Genomic DNA, 19708 nt, shown 5'->3' with positions numbered 1-19708 from the left:
CAGAACACAAGGAGAAATATTTAACAATTCGAAAGTGGAGAAGATAAAGCAACAAATGAAAATGAATCCTTTATTCAAAAATGAAGAATAATTATCACCATTATTCGGAAAAAAACACCTCAAATAACGTAAATTACCGCAGTCAAATTCCTTATACTTATCGCTCGTGAATGTTCGACAGCAAAGCCAAATCCAGGGGGGTTAGGGGGTGTGAACCTCCCTCCCCCCAACCTGAAATGTTTGTCCGACTCCCTAAAACGTAACAAAATGAATATAAAAAATTTTCTATGCGTCTTATAAAGTTTATTGTACCTCCCCTCCCACAGCCAAAAAAGGATCTTGAATACGTTCTAGATTGGCAGCTAACAGTAAAACAATTGAAACATTATAAAAAGTGTAGGGGTTTTGAACGAACTTTGTTTCAAATACTAAGTCAACATGTCAGTGAAGGCCTATGTGAATATATTCTTTATGCAATAAATAAATTTTTACGTACGGTTTTGTATAAATCTTCCTGTGCTTTGCATAGGTCATACAAATAGCCTTTTCCAAATTTATCTGCACGCACCATAGTAGGGGGAACTGACCAGAGAGGGCTGTTCTTAGAGGGTAGCAGTACCTAGTGTTTGCGGTACCCATCAAACTGCTTATAATAATCCAAACAAAAATATTCTTCATATCTACTTTATTTCTCCTTTTTTTTTTACTTTTGCTTGAAATTCAGTCGAAGGCAAGAGACTTTTTCCAAAAGGAACAAAAAAAATATCTTTCTTACTTTTTTTTGTTATCTCTTTTCGACCTCTTTTTCCCTCTGATTGAATGGTATACATTTGAATCGGATAAATTTTTTTTTTTTTTAGTTTTGTCTTATTTCTTTGCCTAATTGAAAGCTATTTTTGTCAACGTTTTATGGAAATAGGTCATTTTTGCAGCAAAATCTAGAGAGAACCAACATTACGCTTCTCTGGTTCAATGGTATGTTTTACGTTTTGTTTTTTTGGTTTCATGTTTTAATTATAAATAAATTACAAATTTATATTAGTTTACAAAACTCGATTCAAGATTTCTTTCAGTTTTTGCTAGGCAACGCTGCACTGTCGATAAGATTGCTATGTCTTTTTCGTTCTTTTTTGACAGTTCGACAAATTCATGTTTCCACTACCTTTATTATTAAGTAATAGATCAAATTGTGTTGTAAAACGCTCATCAAGGGACTGATAGTGGTGGTAGTGCGCCCCTCTACCCTCAATCTGTGGTAAAAGTTTCTCTATTAAGTTTTAATACGTTTTTGCTTGTATGCAAATGATTTAGTTTTTTAATTACATCAATGATGCTTAGCATTATATGTGGGTTGAAGATATTGAGTTTTGTAAACAAAACGAATTAATTTATTAACTTAAATATAAAATTAGCTGGATAGCCTGTTAAATCTTCCAAATTGTGTCTGAGACCACCACTAAAAACTTCGTTTTAGAAAATACGACGAATAATCCCACAACCTATTGGCTTCCCTGAGTTGCCAGTTTTCAGACTTTCTAGATTCAGACCACGACCCAAATCATCTCTTTTCTCATGAACGACAAGTGTTCTTCCAACGATACCTCTTTGCCCACACAGAGAGATCACAGGGTCCACGACATCAAATTGAGCGATGGTCCTGCCACTTCCAAATGCATTTCCACTGGTGCGAAATGCATTAATGTTTCCAAAATCGCCTACATGACGCTCTTTATCGAACAAACCACCATGAACATGCTGAAAAAGAAGAAGATAAAGAGTGAATTAATACTTGTATAGTAAATTGAAATGCTTGCTGTTAGTCTTCCAGATCACCATGTAGTATTCAACCAGAATGATTTTTGTTTAAATAAAGATTTCCTATATAAATTTGAAAACAGATTTGAAGCCAGTCTCTGTTATGTAAATCTAAGAGAATAACATGAGTGGTTGAAACCACACTTTAAGTAGGCTTGGTTGGAAGAGGACCTCGTGCAGATGTGACCGCCTCAGGTGTCTTGATGCTTTTACGAATTCTTAGTAGTAGTAGTTATAAATTCTTAAATGTAGGCACAGCTTCAAGCAAGGGAAAAAGAGAATTGTTCTGACTGAACACTAAGTTAACCATATGTTCGGCCGATTGAACTGTCTCGGTTGTATAAATAAAATCCCTAGTTATATAGCTTGTAGGTACATTGCCGTCCCGGCCGCTTAATTTATCTTTTGCAATTTAGTCCCTTGTTTGATACTGTCCCTTATTATAGCCATTTATAGTATGTATCTTGTCAAAATTCTGGAATTTTCTTTTAAGGATTTCTTATAAAAACTATACTATTTCTTTTAAGGATTTTGTTAATATGCACAGTTTTATCTATTAAAAGTCCAATTACTCTCATCGTGCAAATTTTTATTCTGAATTGGAGAAAACAATCAGCTGTTCTATCACTCATAGTTGCCACGCCATGTTGCTTGCTAGACGTCCTAACCGGAGAATACAAGTTGTAGCGAATACACCCCCATCTAGGAGACATGATTATTTAACAGCCAACCATGGAACTGAAAATTTTAAAACTATCTACATTGCGTATTATACAAAAAAAAAAAAAAAAAAAAAAAAAAATAAGAGTTAATCGGTCACAAATCCGACATTTGTACCAGTAATTTACGAAAAAATGAAGAAAAAGAAAAAAAAACGAAAAATCTTTGAAATCTGAATTACCTATCACACGACAAATTTTTCAATATCAGTCCATATTCTACGCCAAAAAGTACAGCAGAAATGATGAAATTTATGGTAGTCAGTAAAGTTCACTACTAAGAAATGGCTCATCAAAATTCCAAAAGTGGGGATTAAAACCAAAATTACTTAACAAATTTACTTGCTAGTCAACTCTTAAATCTACAAAAGTAGATTCAACACTAGAATCTATATCAGCATTGATGCAAAACATGACAGGTTTTTTAGTGCCAAAAATAGACAGTTTAAGGAAAATGTTGGTTGCATATCCACTGATTACAGAAGATGACATACCAGTCCATCCGTGAAACGACGCAACAACCTCTAGTGACCGACATCATCAGAGTCATGAGGTGGAGATATTTAGGACACGCCCTACTTATGGACGGCCATAGACTCCCAAAAACCGCTTGACACTGGCAACCACCAGGAATCCGTAGCCGGAAAAGACCCAGAAACACACTACGCCGGACTTACCAGAGGGATCCACGCAACCTGCACACATCCGTTCTACCAAAATGGGAGGACATCACTGCAGCAGCAAACCTGAGGGAAGATTGATGGCTCCTCCTTGATGCCCTGGGTGCCTCAGTAGGCATACTTGGAACTAAGGTCTAAGGTAAAGGTGTTTGTATTCTGGTGCTTAATGGTTAGCAACCCTGGGGGTAGAGCTTGATCAACGTACGTGCCGTAATGTGTCATCTCCAGGCCCCTTTAAATCATGCTCCCTGCGCAAGTTTTTGGCGTGTTATTTTATCCAGCTCTTTGGTGCTAGTTTTCTAACAAAAAAAGGTATTTGTTATCATTTCACAGGTTTGCACAAATTCGCTTGTATACCTTTTATACAATGTATAGCGTCATTAATATGCTATCATGTATCTTTTTTGCTCTTTAAATGCATCTTTAAATGCATCTTTGCTCTTTAAATGTGCAAGTTTTTGGCGTGTTATTTTATCCAGCTCTTTGGTGCTAGTTTTCTAACAAAAAAAGGTATTTGTTATCATTTCACCGGTTTGCACAAATTCGCTTGCATACCATTTACACAATGTATAGCGTCATTAATATGCTATCATGTATCTTTTTTGCTTTTTAAATGCATCTGTATGTGACATCATTCACATGAAAAAAGTTTTCTTTTTCTTAATTACAGTTCTAAAGTATAGTCAGCCGAAGAGTGCACGACCTGCCCATGACCCACCAAAATATTGCCATGTCCCACCGGTGATGCCTACGGGCCTGCACCCCACCTTGGGAATCACGGCTTTAGAGCCTGAAACCCCGTAATCATAAGATTAAAACTTATCACTGCCTCTTTAAAGTAAGAGCTGCTACTTCTAATCTCTCAAAAATTAAGTCACTCGTGGATAGGCTCACAGCAAAAGTTACTTTTCAATTAAGAACTAGGTCATCGGGTGCCCATGTTGGGGATTCCAATCTCAACTTTCTTTTGAAGGTTAAAGCTGCATAGTCCAATCACTTTAGGGGTTCGACCCTCGGAATTTGAGATAGTCAGCTATAAACTCGTATAAACCTTTATTATGTCACCCTAAAACTTATTTTTGCTTAAATCTTTTTGGATTATATTACCTTTCATTCCGTCAACGTGGGTGACAAGAGTTCACAAGATGATATAGTCCTGCAAATAGCTAGAACCACTACTTTAGTAGTTTTTAAATTACGCTTCTGTGTAATTGTTTAAAAGGAACTATGCTCCTATAGCCCCGCATGTAGTAGCACCAATATATTCCGCACTTTTGTACGCCGATGATATAGCTCTATTGGCAAATAGTAGAGATAATCTGCAGCATGCATTAGAGAATGTAGAAAAGTATTTTAAGGAAAAGAGACTGGTTTTAAGTCTAGAGAAATCAGCAGTAATGGTTTTTGCAAGGGGAGCAAAGACATCTGAAGAAAATTTTAGTTACGCGAGGGTATCTATAAAAGTAGTGAAGGAGTATGGTTACCTAGGATATAGACGTGTTTCAAATGGTAAGTGGACAAGAAACATAGCTCCAATGTCAAGTAAAGGTAAAAGTTAAACTGGCATATTCTTAAAGAGTTGTATTAAGGATATAAGAGCAAAGGATATCAAGCTACAAAAGCGTATTTTTGGCACTTAGAATAAAATCTGCTATAAATTATGGGGCAGAGATATGGGGACACGAAAGGGGGTGGAAATGGAGAAGATACAGCTACATTATTTTAAAAGATTAATAGGGTTAGATAAAAGGTTTAATAGCATTGTTGTAAAGGGTGACCTGGGTCTCTTTAGCATAAGAAATAAACGGTTAGTACGCATGGTAGGTTATTGGGAAAAAAATATTGCTATGCCACATTATCGGTTGACAAGAAATTTTTTCAATGAAATGTTATTGGATAAAAGAAAAGATTCTTGGCCCGTGCAAACCAAGAGTATACTAGACGATTGTGGGCTATCAGGCTGGTGGAATGATGGCATTGAACCTGGGGCGGTTGACAAGAAATTTTTTCAATGAAATGCTATTGGATAAAAGAAAAGATTCTTGGCCTGTGCAAATCAAGAGTAAACTAGACGATTGTGGGCTATCAGGCTGGTGGAATGATGGCATTGGACCTGGGGTGGAAAAAAGATTGATTGCAAAACCTGTGGAAAAATTTCTACATGATTAAGAGATCCAGGTTTGGCAAGTAGACAAGCTTAGGTCACCGTAACCTGGAATATATAGAAATATTAAAGAAGCCTGGAGAGAAGAAATATATCTAAAATTTGGGCTCCAAAAAGATACTTTAAAATGGGTTTTATCAGTAAGGGTGAATTTTATGCCGATTGAGGGGGTAAGAAAGTATTTAGGGAGGGTTAAGGTACGGAGTGGTTCCTCCACTTATCGGATGTACGGGGAGTCTGAAGATTTAGAAGTCTGAAGATTTTCAAAAATGTTTGAATTTATTTTGCTTTATGTGTTTTGTTGTATTTGTAATATCCATGGCCCATGGGGCTTTTGTGAGAAATATATCTATATCTATCTATCTATATCTATTCCTATGTGAGTCTTACCCCGAAAGGATTGAAATGAACTCCAGAATAACAAGTTGCATTAGGTCTTCCGTATTCATGTACATGGAACCCATGACTTCCAGGTGGCAGATTGAAAATGTAGCCTGTCATAATAACAGGAGAGCATGGACTCTGCTGGCGAAAGACAAACTCACCATGAACATCCTCATAGCCAGGAATTCCACGGATAATAGCTCTGGCCTCCTAAAACAAATGCTGCAAATTACTACTTTATGAACCATTACTTTTCTTATTACAAAAAGAAAGCAAAAAGGTGCTGTGGAGCGCAAAAGGTGCTTTATGGTGTTATGGAGCCTTGGGATTTTGCTGGAAGCTCTCAAAGGTTCCACAGAACCTCTATGAGTGGTTTAATAGTAATGGTTGCACATTATAAGTAGAAAAGATGTAGTTTTTAGATTCAATTCATTTTGCTATTTTGCGAAGAATAGTCAACAAATGACCCTTGTATGTGTCATTTCCTTTTATATTTTTACATAGTAGTTCAGTTGGTTGTATCGTAGCCCACTTTATAGTAGGGCCCCATTATTGATTCCGAGGTTTACATATATTATGCAAGTAACGTGCCTATTTCTCGGCTAGATCAGAGGGCAAGAATACTGGGCGAACTAGGTGACATCACTTGATTTCTAGGAATCACGATGGACTATAAAGAGATAGAAAATTTATTTTAATCAGGTTTCATTTCCCTTATGCTTAGTGATAAATTCCGGAATTATTATTATTTTGAGGCCTGGACTCTAAAGAGATAGAAATTTTATTTTAATAAGGTTCATCCCCTTTAGTCTGAGAGATAAATCGCGGAATTATTATTTCGAAGCCCTTATAATGTAAGTAGGACATATTAGATTTTTTCAGAGATACAAAGAGATTAATAGAGATTGAATATATTACTGAGTCAGATCCCTTGGAATTTAAATGTATCAGCGCACAGTTGCCAGAACAAAGGAACCGTCAGAGATTAATCGACATTTTGTGCGGGTTTTCTGTAAATTGTAAAATCCAGTTTGTCAATGTTACGAATAATTATTACATCCAGAAACGGTAATTTAATTGTATTTTCAATTTTTAAAGTAAATTGTAAATTTCGTTCAAATGTATTGAGGTGATCTAGAAAGCCCCTAAGTTCATTTTCTTCATAATTTCAGAGCGATATTACATCATCAATATAACGCCCCCAATAGACTACTATGTCAAAACTACTTACTATTGTATTTACTGAAATGCTTGCATTTTAAGTTTTCCCACAAAATCAACTGAATTACAGATGTACGATTTTTGGGAATAAAGCAAAGGTTTGAAGGCTGTACATAATCACTTTCAAGTATTGGAAGCATGGGGATTTCCTACATGCTACAATTGGCCTTAAGGGAATACCTTGCTTATGTAATTTCCGTAAACCATAAAACTTTGGGCAAAAGCTACCTCGGGGGAGAAATTTATTATACAATTGTGGGGTGATTATGCCATTTTTTTTTAGATTCTTTAATTCGGTTATAATTTTATTCGCAAACTTATCAGTATGGTCGTGAATCATGGAAGTATATGTATGTGTGTGTTTTAAGTGTGAATAAATTGTGCTATCATAATATAACGTATCCATGACTACAAGAGAATTTCTCTTGTCTGCTTTTGTTATTATAATTGAAGGGTCTTTGCGAAGATTAGACGAATTTTTATGTCGTGCAAAATTTCTGGCGTCAAATTAGTATGAGACGTAACTTTTTTTTGGCTGTCGTAAAGTGTGATAATAAAACAAGTCCTCACTTCATCTGGGTCAAAAATGGATATGCAGTGTTTATGCAAACAATATTCTAAAGAGGAAAATATATCTGCCGCAGGAACTTGTTTTGATGGAAAAGAGAATTTAGGACCTTGTTGAACAGTTTTGATTTCCTTAGACTCAAGAACTCTAGAGGGTTTTTTTTTTGTCCTTAATCAGGACCCTCCCACACAAATAGGAGAATTTAATTGCGAGGGCAATACTTTGATTTTTGTCATGTTTTTCGCATTGTCGATGATTTTAGTTTAATATAAGCTTTCTAGTACTACTTCATCGTAAAATTCGGGGGTTGAGTTGGAGTAGGATCCTCCCATACCGACTTATTGTTTACTGTTATAGCATCGAGGTCAGTGAAAATAAAATCTATTGTTTGAGTGGGTTAATGTGATGTTTGAATTCAGTATCCTAATGGGTTATTGAAATGGCTTTTAGCTATCCTTGGAAAAGTAACATTGCCTTTTAGGTTACCCCCTCCCTCCAACTTTTTCTCAAAATGACATGAAATTTGCTTGCGGTTGTACCAATCATACGCTATGCCTCCTCATAAACACGACGTAGTTTTCCCTGTGGTACTCTATGGCCGATTATCGACACCACACGACTGTACTATTTGAGAACTAAAGTTTCACCAAACAACAACATAGCAGATTTTTCCATGGATCAAAGTGTAGAATTAGAAATATCTTTGTATTTTGAGTGTGCTATTGGTAATGGCCGCTATCTTGACTACAGTAATTGGTATGAGAGTAATGCAGCAAATTTAGAAATCATGGAAAAGTAAATAGAAGAGGACAATCCTTGTGAAATAAGAAGAAGAATCTTTGATGAAATGGTGAGAAAAAGGGTAGGCTCAGCAGTTTCTGCAGTGGAAGAGTGACCATTATCACAAAAAACAATACAGACAATGGACATCCTCTCCATTACAAGGAAGATCAGGAGCATAATAAATCCCTCTCAAAAGAAGGTTCGATATAGCAGAAAAGAAAGATATAAAGAAGAGACAAAGACAAGATGGATATCTCTACAGAGGGCACTATCAAGAGAGAACACGATGAATTATTTATGATGCAGATTCAGAATGCCTAATGTTGTTGAACAATGTTAATAATGTATAATAATATATGAAACATATTTTTATATTAATATTCTACATGTTATTACTTCATTGAAAATATACTATATACTACTTTGTTATATTTCTATTATTTTTAGGGTACGCTACCAAACAAACGCTTAGAATATCTATTAAAAAGTTAGAGATGTATGATATTAACAAACATGTAATATTTTACAAGTTAAGTTATGTAACAATTTCCATGTTTCATTTGCATGCAATAGACACCGTGAGTTTTATTACTCCTCCCCAAAATGAATTCTACGGGTTTTATGACTACTCCACACAATGAATTAAGACGTTTTTAGGACTCCTCCCCCTAGTCATAAGTCTTTCTAACCTTGAGCAAAGATATAAAAGTTTGATGAAATACTTCTCTTCTCAAATATTACATTAATGGCTTCCAGAATGATAGGACTATATGACACAAAATTTATTGGTTTGAAAAAATTATCCTGCGGTCTTATATTTGAATCTGCATTTTTATTATTGCCTATGGAACTCGAAGAAATTGACTGTTATCATTGGATTGTGAACTATAATATGTTTGAGTATGATAAAAGCTTGTGGAGTACTACATTACATCGTATAAAGAGACTGGGATTCTACGAAAGAGTCATTACACCACATAATAAAATGATCAAGAACTGAGAAATGTTCAGGAAGAAGTCAGTGAAATTTGCAGCTTTTTCGGGGTTGAAGCACTTTACGTAAAGGGTAACGCACTTACAGATGAAGTTTTAATTTGAAACTGTGACCCTAGGGGTCCACTTTTCAATTTAGAAGAATTTCAAGTGTCCTAAATTTGAAGGGGCTTATCACCGTCCTGAAGACGAGGTTAGGTTCTTCGCGCAGTGGTTACCTAGGGACATACCTGATCGTGATAAGTGCATAAGACAAGGTAAAAAGTATTTTATATCATGGGATCCTCGTTTGTGGATGTTTAACAGTTAACTTTAAGTATTATTTTTATGTAAGCATGTTTTTTTCAAGAAATGTTTTTTAATATGTTTACGCAATAAATATCTTTAAGCTTAACCCGTCTTTATTCTTTAGAATAGTTCTATTCATTCAAGAAATTATGAAAAAAATTGTAAATAAGTAACAAACTCCTTCTTGAATTCACCACTTGGAAACACAATGCCAAAATTTCATAATAGAAATTATGAAAAAATTGTAAGTAACTAACAAACTCTTTCCTGAATGTTCCTCTTGAATATACAATACAGAAATTTCATTCCAGAAATTATGAAAAATTGTAAGTAAGTAACAAACTCTTTCTTGAATTCACCTCATGGATACACAATACAGAACTTTCATTCAAAAAAGTATAAAAAAATGTAAGTAAGTATCAAACTCTTTCTTGAATTCACCTCTTGGATACACAATACAGACTTTTCATTCAAGAAATTATGAAAAAATTTCAAGTAAGTAACAAACTCTTTCTTGAATTCACCTCTTGGATACAAAATAAAGAAATTTCAATCAAGAAACAATGGAAAAATTGTAAGTAACTAACTCTTTCTTGAATTCACCTTTTGGATACACAATACAGACATTTCATTTGAGAAATTATGAAAAAGTTGTAAGTAAGTAACAAACTCTTTCTTTATTTCGCCTCTTGTATGCACAATACAGAAATTTCATTCGAGAAATTAGGACAGAAAATTGTAAGTAAGTAAAAAACTCCTTCAATTCAGCTCTTGACACACGACACGAAAATTTCATCCAGGAAATTATGAGAAAATTGGAAGTAAGTAACAAGCTCTTTCTTGAATTCACCACTTGGATATACAATACCGAAATTTAATTCAAGAAATTATGAAAAAATGGTAAGTAAGTAACAAACTCTTTCTTGAATTTGCATCATGTATGCACAATACAGAAATTTCATTCGAGAAATTATGAAAAATTGTAAGTAAGTAACAAACTCTTTATTGAATTCACCTCTTGGATACACCATACAAAAATTACATTAGAGAAATTATGAAAAATTGTAATTAAGTAACCAACTCCTTCGGGAATTCAAATCTTGGATACGCGATACAGAAATTTTATTCAAGAAATTGTGAAAAAATTGTAAGTAAGTAACCAAATATTTCTTGAATTAACCTCTAGGATACACATTACAGGAATTTCAATCAAGAAACTATGAAAAAATTGTAAGTAAGTAACAAACTCTTTCCTGAATTCACCTCTTGGGTGCACAATACAGAAATTTCATTCGAGAAATTATGAAAAAATTGCAAGGAAGTAGCCAACTGTTTCTTGAATTCATCTCTTGAAAACACAATATAGAAATTTTATTCAAGAAATAATAAAAAAAACTGTAATTAAGTAACAAATTCTTTCTTGAATTTACCTCTTGAATGCACAATATAGACATTTCATTTGAGAAACTATTAAACATTGTAAGTAAGTAACCAACTCTTTCTTGTATTCACCTCTTGGATGCACAATACAGCAATTTCAATCAAGAAACTATGAAAAAATGGTGAGAGAGTAACAAATTCTTTCTTGAATTCACCTCTTGTATGCACAATACAGAAATTTCATTCATGAAATTATGAAAAAATTGTAAGTAAGTAACAAACTCTTTCTTGAATTCACCTCTTGGATGCACAATACCGAAATTTCATTGAAGAAATCATGAAACATTGTAAGTAACAAACTCTTTTTGAATTCACCTCTTGGATACACAATACCGAAATTTTCATTCAAGAAATTGTGAAAAATTTGTAAGTAAGTAAAAAACTCTTTCTTGAATTCACCTCTTGGATACACAATACAGCAATTTCAATCAACTATGAAAAAATGGTGAGAGAGTAACAAATTCTTTCTTGAATTCACCTCTTGGATGCACAATACCGAAACTTCAATCAATAAAGTTTGAAAAAAAGGCAAGTAAGTAACAAACTCTTTCTTGAATTTACCTCTTGTATGCACAATACATAAATTTCATTCAAGAAATTATGAATAAATTGTAAGTAAGTAAAAAACTCATTCTTGAATTCACCTCTTGGATGCAAAATACCGAAATTTCATCGAAGAAATCATGAAAAATTGTAAGTAACAAACTCTTTTTGAATTCACCTCTTGGATACACAATACCGAAATTTCATTCAAGAATTTGTGAAAAAATTGTAAGTAAGTAACAAACTCTTTCTTGAATTCACCTCTTGGATACACAATACCGAAATTTCATTCAAGAAGTTACGAAAAAATTGTAAGTAAGTAACAAACTCTTTCTTGAATTCACCTTTTGAATACATAATATAGAAATTTAATTTAAGGAATTTTGAAAAAACTGTAAGTAACAAACTCTTTCTTGAATTTACCTCTTGGATACACAATAAAGACATTTAATTCGAGTTGTGAGAAACTTTAAGTAAGCAACCAACTGTTTCTTGAATTCACCTCTTGGATACACAATACCGAAATTTCATTCAAGAAATTGTGAAAAAATTGTAAGTAAGTAACAAACTCTTTCATAATTCACCTATTGGATACACAATACAGACATTTCATTCGAGAGATTATGAAAAATTTGTAAGTAAGTAACAAACTCTTTCTTGATTTCGCCTCTTGTATGCACAATACAGAAATTCCATTCGAGAAATTATGACAGAAAATTGTAAGTAAGTAACAAACTCCTTCTTCAATTCAGCTCTTGACACACAACACGTAAATTTCATCCAGGAAATTATGAGAAAATTGTCAGTAAGTAATAAGCTCTTTCTTGAATTCACCACTTTTTTATACAATACCGAAATTTAATTCAAGAAATTATGAAAAAATTGTAAGTAAGTAACAAACTCTTTCTTGAATTTGCCTCATGTTTGCACAATATAGAAATTTCATTCGAGAAATTATGAAAAATTGTAAGTAAGTAATAAACTCTTTCTTGAATTCACCTCTTGGATTTACAATACAAAAATTACACTCGAGAAATTATGAAAAATTGTAATTAAGGAACCAACTCTTTCGGGAATTCATCTCTTGGATACGCGATACAGAAATTTTATTCAAGAAATTATGAAAAAATTGTAAGTAAGTAACCAACTGTTTCTTGAATTAACCTCTTGGATACACATTACAGGAATTTCAATCAAGAAACTATGAAATAATTGTAAGTAAGTAACAAACTCTTTCCTGAATTCACCTCTTGGGTGCACAATACAGAAATTTCATTCGAGAAATTATGAAAAAATTGTAAGTAAGTAACCAACTGTTTCTTGAATTCATCTCTTGAACACACAATATAGAAATTGTATTCAAGAAATAATTAAAAAATTGTAAGTAAGTAACAAATTCTTTCTTGAATTTACCTCTTGTATGCACAATATATACATTTCATTTGAGAAACTATTAAACATTGTAAGTAAGTAACCAACTCTTTCTTGAATTCACCTCTTGGATGCACAATACAGCAATTTCAATCAAGAAACTATGAAAAAATGGTGAGAGTAACAAATTCTTTCTTGAATTCACATCTTGGATGCTCAATACCGAAACTTCAATCAATAGTTTGAAAAAAAAAGGTAAGTAAGTAACAAACTCTTTCTTGAGTTCACCTCTTGTATGCACAATACAGAAATTTCATTCATGAAATTATGAAAAAATATTAAGTAAGTTACAAACTCTCTTGAATTCACCTCTTGGATGCACAATACCGAAGTCTCATTGAAGAAATCATGAAAAATTGTAAGTAACAAACTCTTTTTGAATTCACCTCTTGGATATTCAATGCCGAAATTTTTCTTCAAGAAATTGTGAGAAAATTGCAAGTAAGTAACAAACTCTTTCTTGAATTCACCTCTTGGATACACAATACCGAAATTTCATTCAAGAAGTTAAGAAAAAATTGTAAGTAAGTAACAAACTCTTTCTTGATTTCGCCTCTTGTATGCACAATACAGAAATTTTAGTTGAGAAATTATGACAGAAAATTGTAAGTAAGTAACAAACTCTTTCTTCAATTCAGCTCTTGATACACAACACGAAAATTTCATCCAGGAAATTATGAGAAAATTGTCAGTAAGTAACAAACTCTTTCTGGAATTCACCACTTGGATATACAATACCGAAATTTAATTCAAGAAACTATGAAAAAATTGTAAGTAAGTAACAAACTCTTTCTTGAATTTGCCTCATGTATGCAAAATACAGAAATTCCATTCGAGAAATTATGAAAAACTGTAAGTAAGTGACAAACTCTTTCTTGAATTCACCTCTTGGATACACAATACAAAAATTACATTCGAGAAATTATGAAAAATTATAATTAAGTAACCAACTCCTTCGGGAATTCATCTCTTGGATACGCGATACAGAAATTTTATTCAAGAAATTACGAAAAAATTGTAAGTAAGTAACCAACTGTTTCTTGAATTAACCTCTTGGATACACATTACAGGAATTTCAATCAAGAAACTATGAAATAATTGTAAGTAAGTAACAAACTCTTTCCTGAATTCACCTCTTGGGTGCACAATACAAAAATTTCATTCGAGAAATTATGAAAAAATTGTAAGTAAGTAACCAACTGTTTCTTGAATTCATCTCATAAACACACAATATGGAAATTTTATTCAAGAAATAATGAAAAAATTGTAAGTAAGTAACAAATTCTTTCTTGAATACACGTCTTGTATGCACAATATAGACATTTCATTCGAGAAACTATTAAACATTGTAAGTAAGTAACCAACTCTTTCTTGGATTCACATCTTGGATGCACAATACAGCAATTTCAATCAAGAAACTATGAAAAAATGGTGAGAGAGTAACAAATTCTTTCTTGAATTCACCTCTTGTATGCACAATACAGAAATTTCATTCATGAAATTATGAAAAAATTGTAAGTAAGTAACAAACTTTCTTGAATTCACCTCTTGGATGCACAATTCCGAAATTTCATTGAAGAAATCATGAAAAATTGGAAGTACCGAAATCTTTTTGAATTCACCTCTTGGATATACAATACCGAAATTTCATTCAAGAAATTGTGAAAAAATTACATATAAGTAACAAACTCTTTCTTGAATTCACCTCTTGGATACACAATACCGAAATTTCATTCAAGAAGGTACGAAAAAATTGTAAGTAAGTAACAAACTCTTTCTTGAGTTCACTTTTTGAATACACAATATAGAAATTTAATTCAAGGATTTTTGAAAAAACTGTAAGTAAGTAACAAACTCTTTCTTGAATTTATCTCTTGTATACACAATAAAGACATTTAATTCGCGTTATTGTGAAAAACTTTAAGTAAGCAGCCAACTGTTTCTTGAATTCACCTCTTGGATACACAATACAGAGATTTCAATCAAGAAACTATGAAAAAATTGTAAGTAAGTAACAAACTGTTTCTTGAATTCACCACTTGTATGCAGAATACAGAAATTTCCTAGGTTATGTGCAAGCACATAACCTAATCTAAATTTACAATGTGTGTAAGGCACAATGGCCAAGGGAGGGGGAAGTTGAAGTGTACTATGGGGACACAGATTCTCAATTGTTAAAAGTTAAAACCGAGAATTTATTGAAAGATTTGAAAAATGGCACCCATATCAGCTCACGGATGGATTACACGAATTAGAACGAGAGCATCTACCACGAGTTGGTGAAACGTCAGGCCCCCAATCAATTGTTAATGTTAAAATCTGAGACGGGGAGCGATTTAATATCCAATGGGGTGCTCCCCGGTCAAAAAGTATTGGAAGGGGAAAAAGATGTGCACTCCAAGTTGAAAAATGGTTTTAGGAAGAATTTAGATGTGCACTCCAAGTTGAAAAATTGTTTTAGGAGGAATATATGTGCCTTTTAGGGTTTTTCTACATGCTGAACCGGAAAGTGTGTTCTCCGACATGCTGAATCTGAAAGAATAATTTTCATAGAGATTATTACTTAGAATTTTTCATAATTTCTGGAATGAAATTTCGGTATCATGTATCCAAGAGGCGAATTTAAGAACGAGTTTGTTACTTACTTAAAATTTCTTAATAATTTCTTGAATGAAATTTCTGCACTGTGTATCCAAGAGGTGAATTCAAGAAAGAGTTTGTTACTTACTTACAATTTTTTCATAATTTCTTGAAGGAAATTTCTGTATTGTGTATCAAGAGGTGAATTCAAGAAAGACTTTGTTACTTATTTGCAATTTTTCATAATTTCTCAAATGAAATGTCTGTATTGTGCATCCAAGAGGTGAATTCAAGAAAGAGTTTGTTACTTACTTACAATTTTTTAATAATTTCTTGAATGAAATTTCTGCATTGTGTATCCAAGAGGTGAATTCAAGAAAGAGTTTGTTACTTACTTACAATTTTTTTTATAATTTCTCGAATGAAATGTTTCTATATTGTATCCAAGAAGCGAATTCAAGAAAGAGTTTGTTACTTACTTACAATTTTTCATAATTTCTTGAAACAAATTTCGGTATTGTGTATCCAATAGGTGAATTCAAAAAAGAGTTTGTTACTTACTTACAATTTTTTCATTATTTCTTGACTTAAATTTCTGTATCGTGTATCCAAGAGCTGAATTCAAAAAGAGTTTGTTACTTACTTACAATTTTTCATGATTTTGAATGAAATTTCAGTATTGTGCATCCAAGAGGTGAATTCAAGAAAGAGTTTGTTACTTACTTACAATTTTTTCATAATTTCATGAATAAAATTTCTGTATTGTGCATACAAGAGGTGAATTCAAGAAAGAGTTTGTTACTTACTTACAATTTTTCATAATTTATTGACTGAAATTTCTGCATTGTGTATCCAAGAGGTGAATTCAAGAAAGAGTGTGTTACTTACTTACAATTTTTTCATAATTTCTTGAATGAAATTTCTGTATTGTACGTACAAGAGGCGAATTCAAGAAAGAGTTTGTTACTTACTTACAATCTTTCATAATTTATTGAATGTAATTTCTGTATTGCGCATCCAGGAGGTGAATTCAAGAAAGAGTTTGTTACTTATTTACAATTTTTCATAATTTCTCGAATGAAATTTCGGTATTGTGTATCCAAGAGGTGAATTCAAAAAGACTTTGTTACTTACTTACAATTTTTCATGATTTTGAATGAAATTTCAGTATTGTGCATCCAAGAGGTGAATTCAAGAAAGAGTTTGTTACTTACTTACAATTTTTTCATAATTTTATGAATAAAATTTCTGTATTGTGCATACAAGAGGTGAATTCAACAAACAGTTGGTTACTTACTTAAAATTTTTCATGATTTCTTGAATGAAAGTTCTTCATTGTGTATCCAAGAAGTGAATACAAGGATGAGTTTGTTACATACTTACCATTTTTCCCTAGTTTCTTGATTGAAATTTTTGTATTGTGTATCCAAGAGGTGAATTCAGGAAACAATTGGTTACTTACTTACAATTTTTCATAATTTCTCGAATGAAATGTCTATACTGTGCATACAAGAAGTGAATTCAAAAAAGATTTTGTTATTTACTTACAGATTTTTCATAATTTCTTGAATAAAATTTCTATATTTTGTGTTCAAGAAGTGAATTTAAGAAACAGTTGGTTACTTACTTACAATTTCTTGATAATTTCTCGAATGAAATTTCTGTATTGTGCATCTAAGATGTGAATTCAGCACAGTTTGTTACTTACTTACAATTTTTACATAGTTTCTTGATTGAAATTCCTGTATTGTGTATCCAAGAGGTTAATTCAAGAAACAGTTTGTTACTTACTTACAATTTTTCATAATTTCTTGAATAAAATTTCTGTATTGTCTATTGAAGAGGTGAATTCACGAAGGAGTTGGTTTACTTACTTACAATTCTTCATCATTTCTTGAATGAAATTTCTGTATTGTGCATCTAAGGGGTGAGTTCAAGAAAGAGTTTGTTACTTGCTTACAATTTTTTAATAATTTCTTGAATGAAATTTCTGTATTGTGTGTCCAAGAGGCGAATTTAGGGAAGTTTGTTATTTGCTTACAATTTTTTCGTATTTTAATTAGTAAAAATTTCGTATTTTTGACCCGTGAAGTAAATGTAGGAAAAAGCTTGTTACCTACTAACAATTTTTCATTGTTTCTTGAATGAAATTTTTGTATTGTGTATCCAAGATGTTAATTAAAAAAGAGTTTGTTGCTTACTTACAATTTTTTCATAATTTCATGAATAAAAATTCTGTATTGTGCATACAAGAGGTGAATTCAAGAAATAGTTGGTTACTTACTTACAATTTTCCATAATTTCTCGAATGAAATGTCTGTATTGTGCATACAAGAGGTGAATTCAAGAAAGTTTGTTACTTACTTACAGTTTTTTCATAATTCCTTGAATGAAGTTTCGGTATTGTGTGTTCAAGAGGTGAATTCAACAAACAGTTTGTTACTTACTTAAAATTTTTCATGATTTCTTGAATGAAATTTCTGCATTGTGTATCCGAATGGTGAATTAAAGAAAGAGTTTGTTACTTACTTACCATTTTTCCAAAGTTTCTTGATTGAAATTTCGGTATTGTGTATCCAAGAGGTGAATTGAAGAAAGAGTTGGTTACTTACTTACAATTTTTCATAATTTCCTGAATGAAATGTCTATATTTTGCATACAAGAGGTGAAGTCAAGAAAGAGTTTGTTACTTACTTACAGTTTCTTCATAATTCCTTGAATAAAGTTTCAATATTGTTTGTTCAAGAGGTGAATTCAAGAAACAGTTGGTTACTTACTTACAATTTTCTGATAATTTCTCGAATGAAATTTATGTATTGTGCATCTAAAATGTGAATTCAGCAAAGAGTTTGTTACTTACTTACAATTTTTACATAGTTTCTTGATTGAAATTCCTGTATTGTTTATCCAAGAGGTTAATTCAAGAAACAGTTGGTTACTTACTTACAATTTTTTCATAATTTCTTGAATAAAATTTCTGTATCGCGTATCCAAGAGATGAATTTCCGAAGGAGTTGGTTACTTATTTACAATTTTTCATAATTTCTCGAATATAATTTCTGTATTCTGTATCCAAGAGTTGAATTCAAGAAAGAGTTTGTTACTTACTTACAATTTTTCATAATTTCTCGAATAAAATTTCTGTATTGTGCATACATGAGGCAAATTCAAGAAAGAGTTTGTTACTTACTTACAATTTTTTCATAATTTCTTGAATGAAATTGTGCATACAAGAGGTGAACTCAAGAAAGAGTTTGTTGCTTACTTACAGCTTTTTCATAATTCCTTGTATAAAATTTCTATATAGTGTCTTTAAGAGGTGAATTCAAGAAACTGTTGGTTACTTACTTACAATTTTTTGATAATTTTTCGAATGAAATTTCTGTATTGTGCATCTAAGATGTGAATTCAGCAAAGAGTATGTTACTGACTTACAATTTTTACATAGTTTCTTGATTGAAATTTCTGTATTGTGTATCCAAGAGGTGAATTCACGAAGGAGTTCATTTACTTACTTATTATTTTTCATAATTTCTTGAATGTAATTTATGTATTGTGTATCCAAGAGGTGAATTCAAGAAAGAGTTTGTTACTTACATACAATTTTTCTAATTTCTCGAATGAAATTTCTGTATTGTGCATACATGGGGCAAATTCAAGAAAGAGTTTGTAACTTAAAATTTTTTCATAATTTCTTGAATGAAATTTCGGTATTGTATATCCAAGTGGTGAATTCAAGAAAGAGTTTGTTACTTACTTACAATTTTTTCATAATTTCCTGGATGAAATTCTCTTTTTGTGTGTCCAAGAGCTGAATTCAAGAAGGAGTTGGTTACTTACTTACAGTTTTTTTTCATAATTTCTCAAATGAAATTTCTGTATTGTGCATACAAGAGGCGAATTCAAGAAAGAGTTTGTTACTTACTTAAAAATTTTTCATAATTTCTTGAATGAAATTTCGGTATTGTATATCCAAGTGGTGAATTCAAGAAAGAGTTTGTTACTCACTTAAAATTTTCTCATAATTTCTCGAATTAAATGTCTGTATTGTGTGTCCAAGAGGCAAATTCAAGAAAGAGTTTTTTACTTATTTACAATT

General features: G+C 32.1%; 1 protein-coding gene across 1 annotated transcript in view; it reads right to left on the bottom strand.

Moving 5' to 3' along the window:
- Positions 1-1372: 1372 nt before the first annotated feature.
- The window catches only part of LOC148946697 (superoxide dismutase [Cu-Zn]-like), a 42289-nt gene continuing 23953 nt past the window's right edge, over positions 1373-19708 (bottom strand). The window contains exons 2-3 of the mRNA XM_089097087.1: positions 5769-5972; positions 1373-1755 (exon numbers count right to left, since the gene is read on the bottom strand). Of these exons, the coding sequence (XP_088953213.1) occupies positions 1471-1755; positions 5769-5972 (489 nt within the window). The 3' untranslated portion in view covers positions 1373-1470. The remainder of the gene's footprint in view (positions 1756-5768; positions 5973-19708) is intronic.

Source organism: Artemia sp. Qi Xiang Cuo, chromosome 11 (assembly GCF_049724085.1).
Source record: "Artemia sp. Qi Xiang Cuo chromosome 11, ASM4972408v1, whole genome shotgun sequence".
Classification (NCBI taxonomy): Eukaryota; Metazoa; Arthropoda; class Branchiopoda; order Anostraca; family Artemiidae; genus Artemia; species Artemia sp. Qi Xiang Cuo.
Note: the sequence above shows the minus strand (reverse complement) of the source record. Positions and strands in the feature narration are given on the sequence as shown.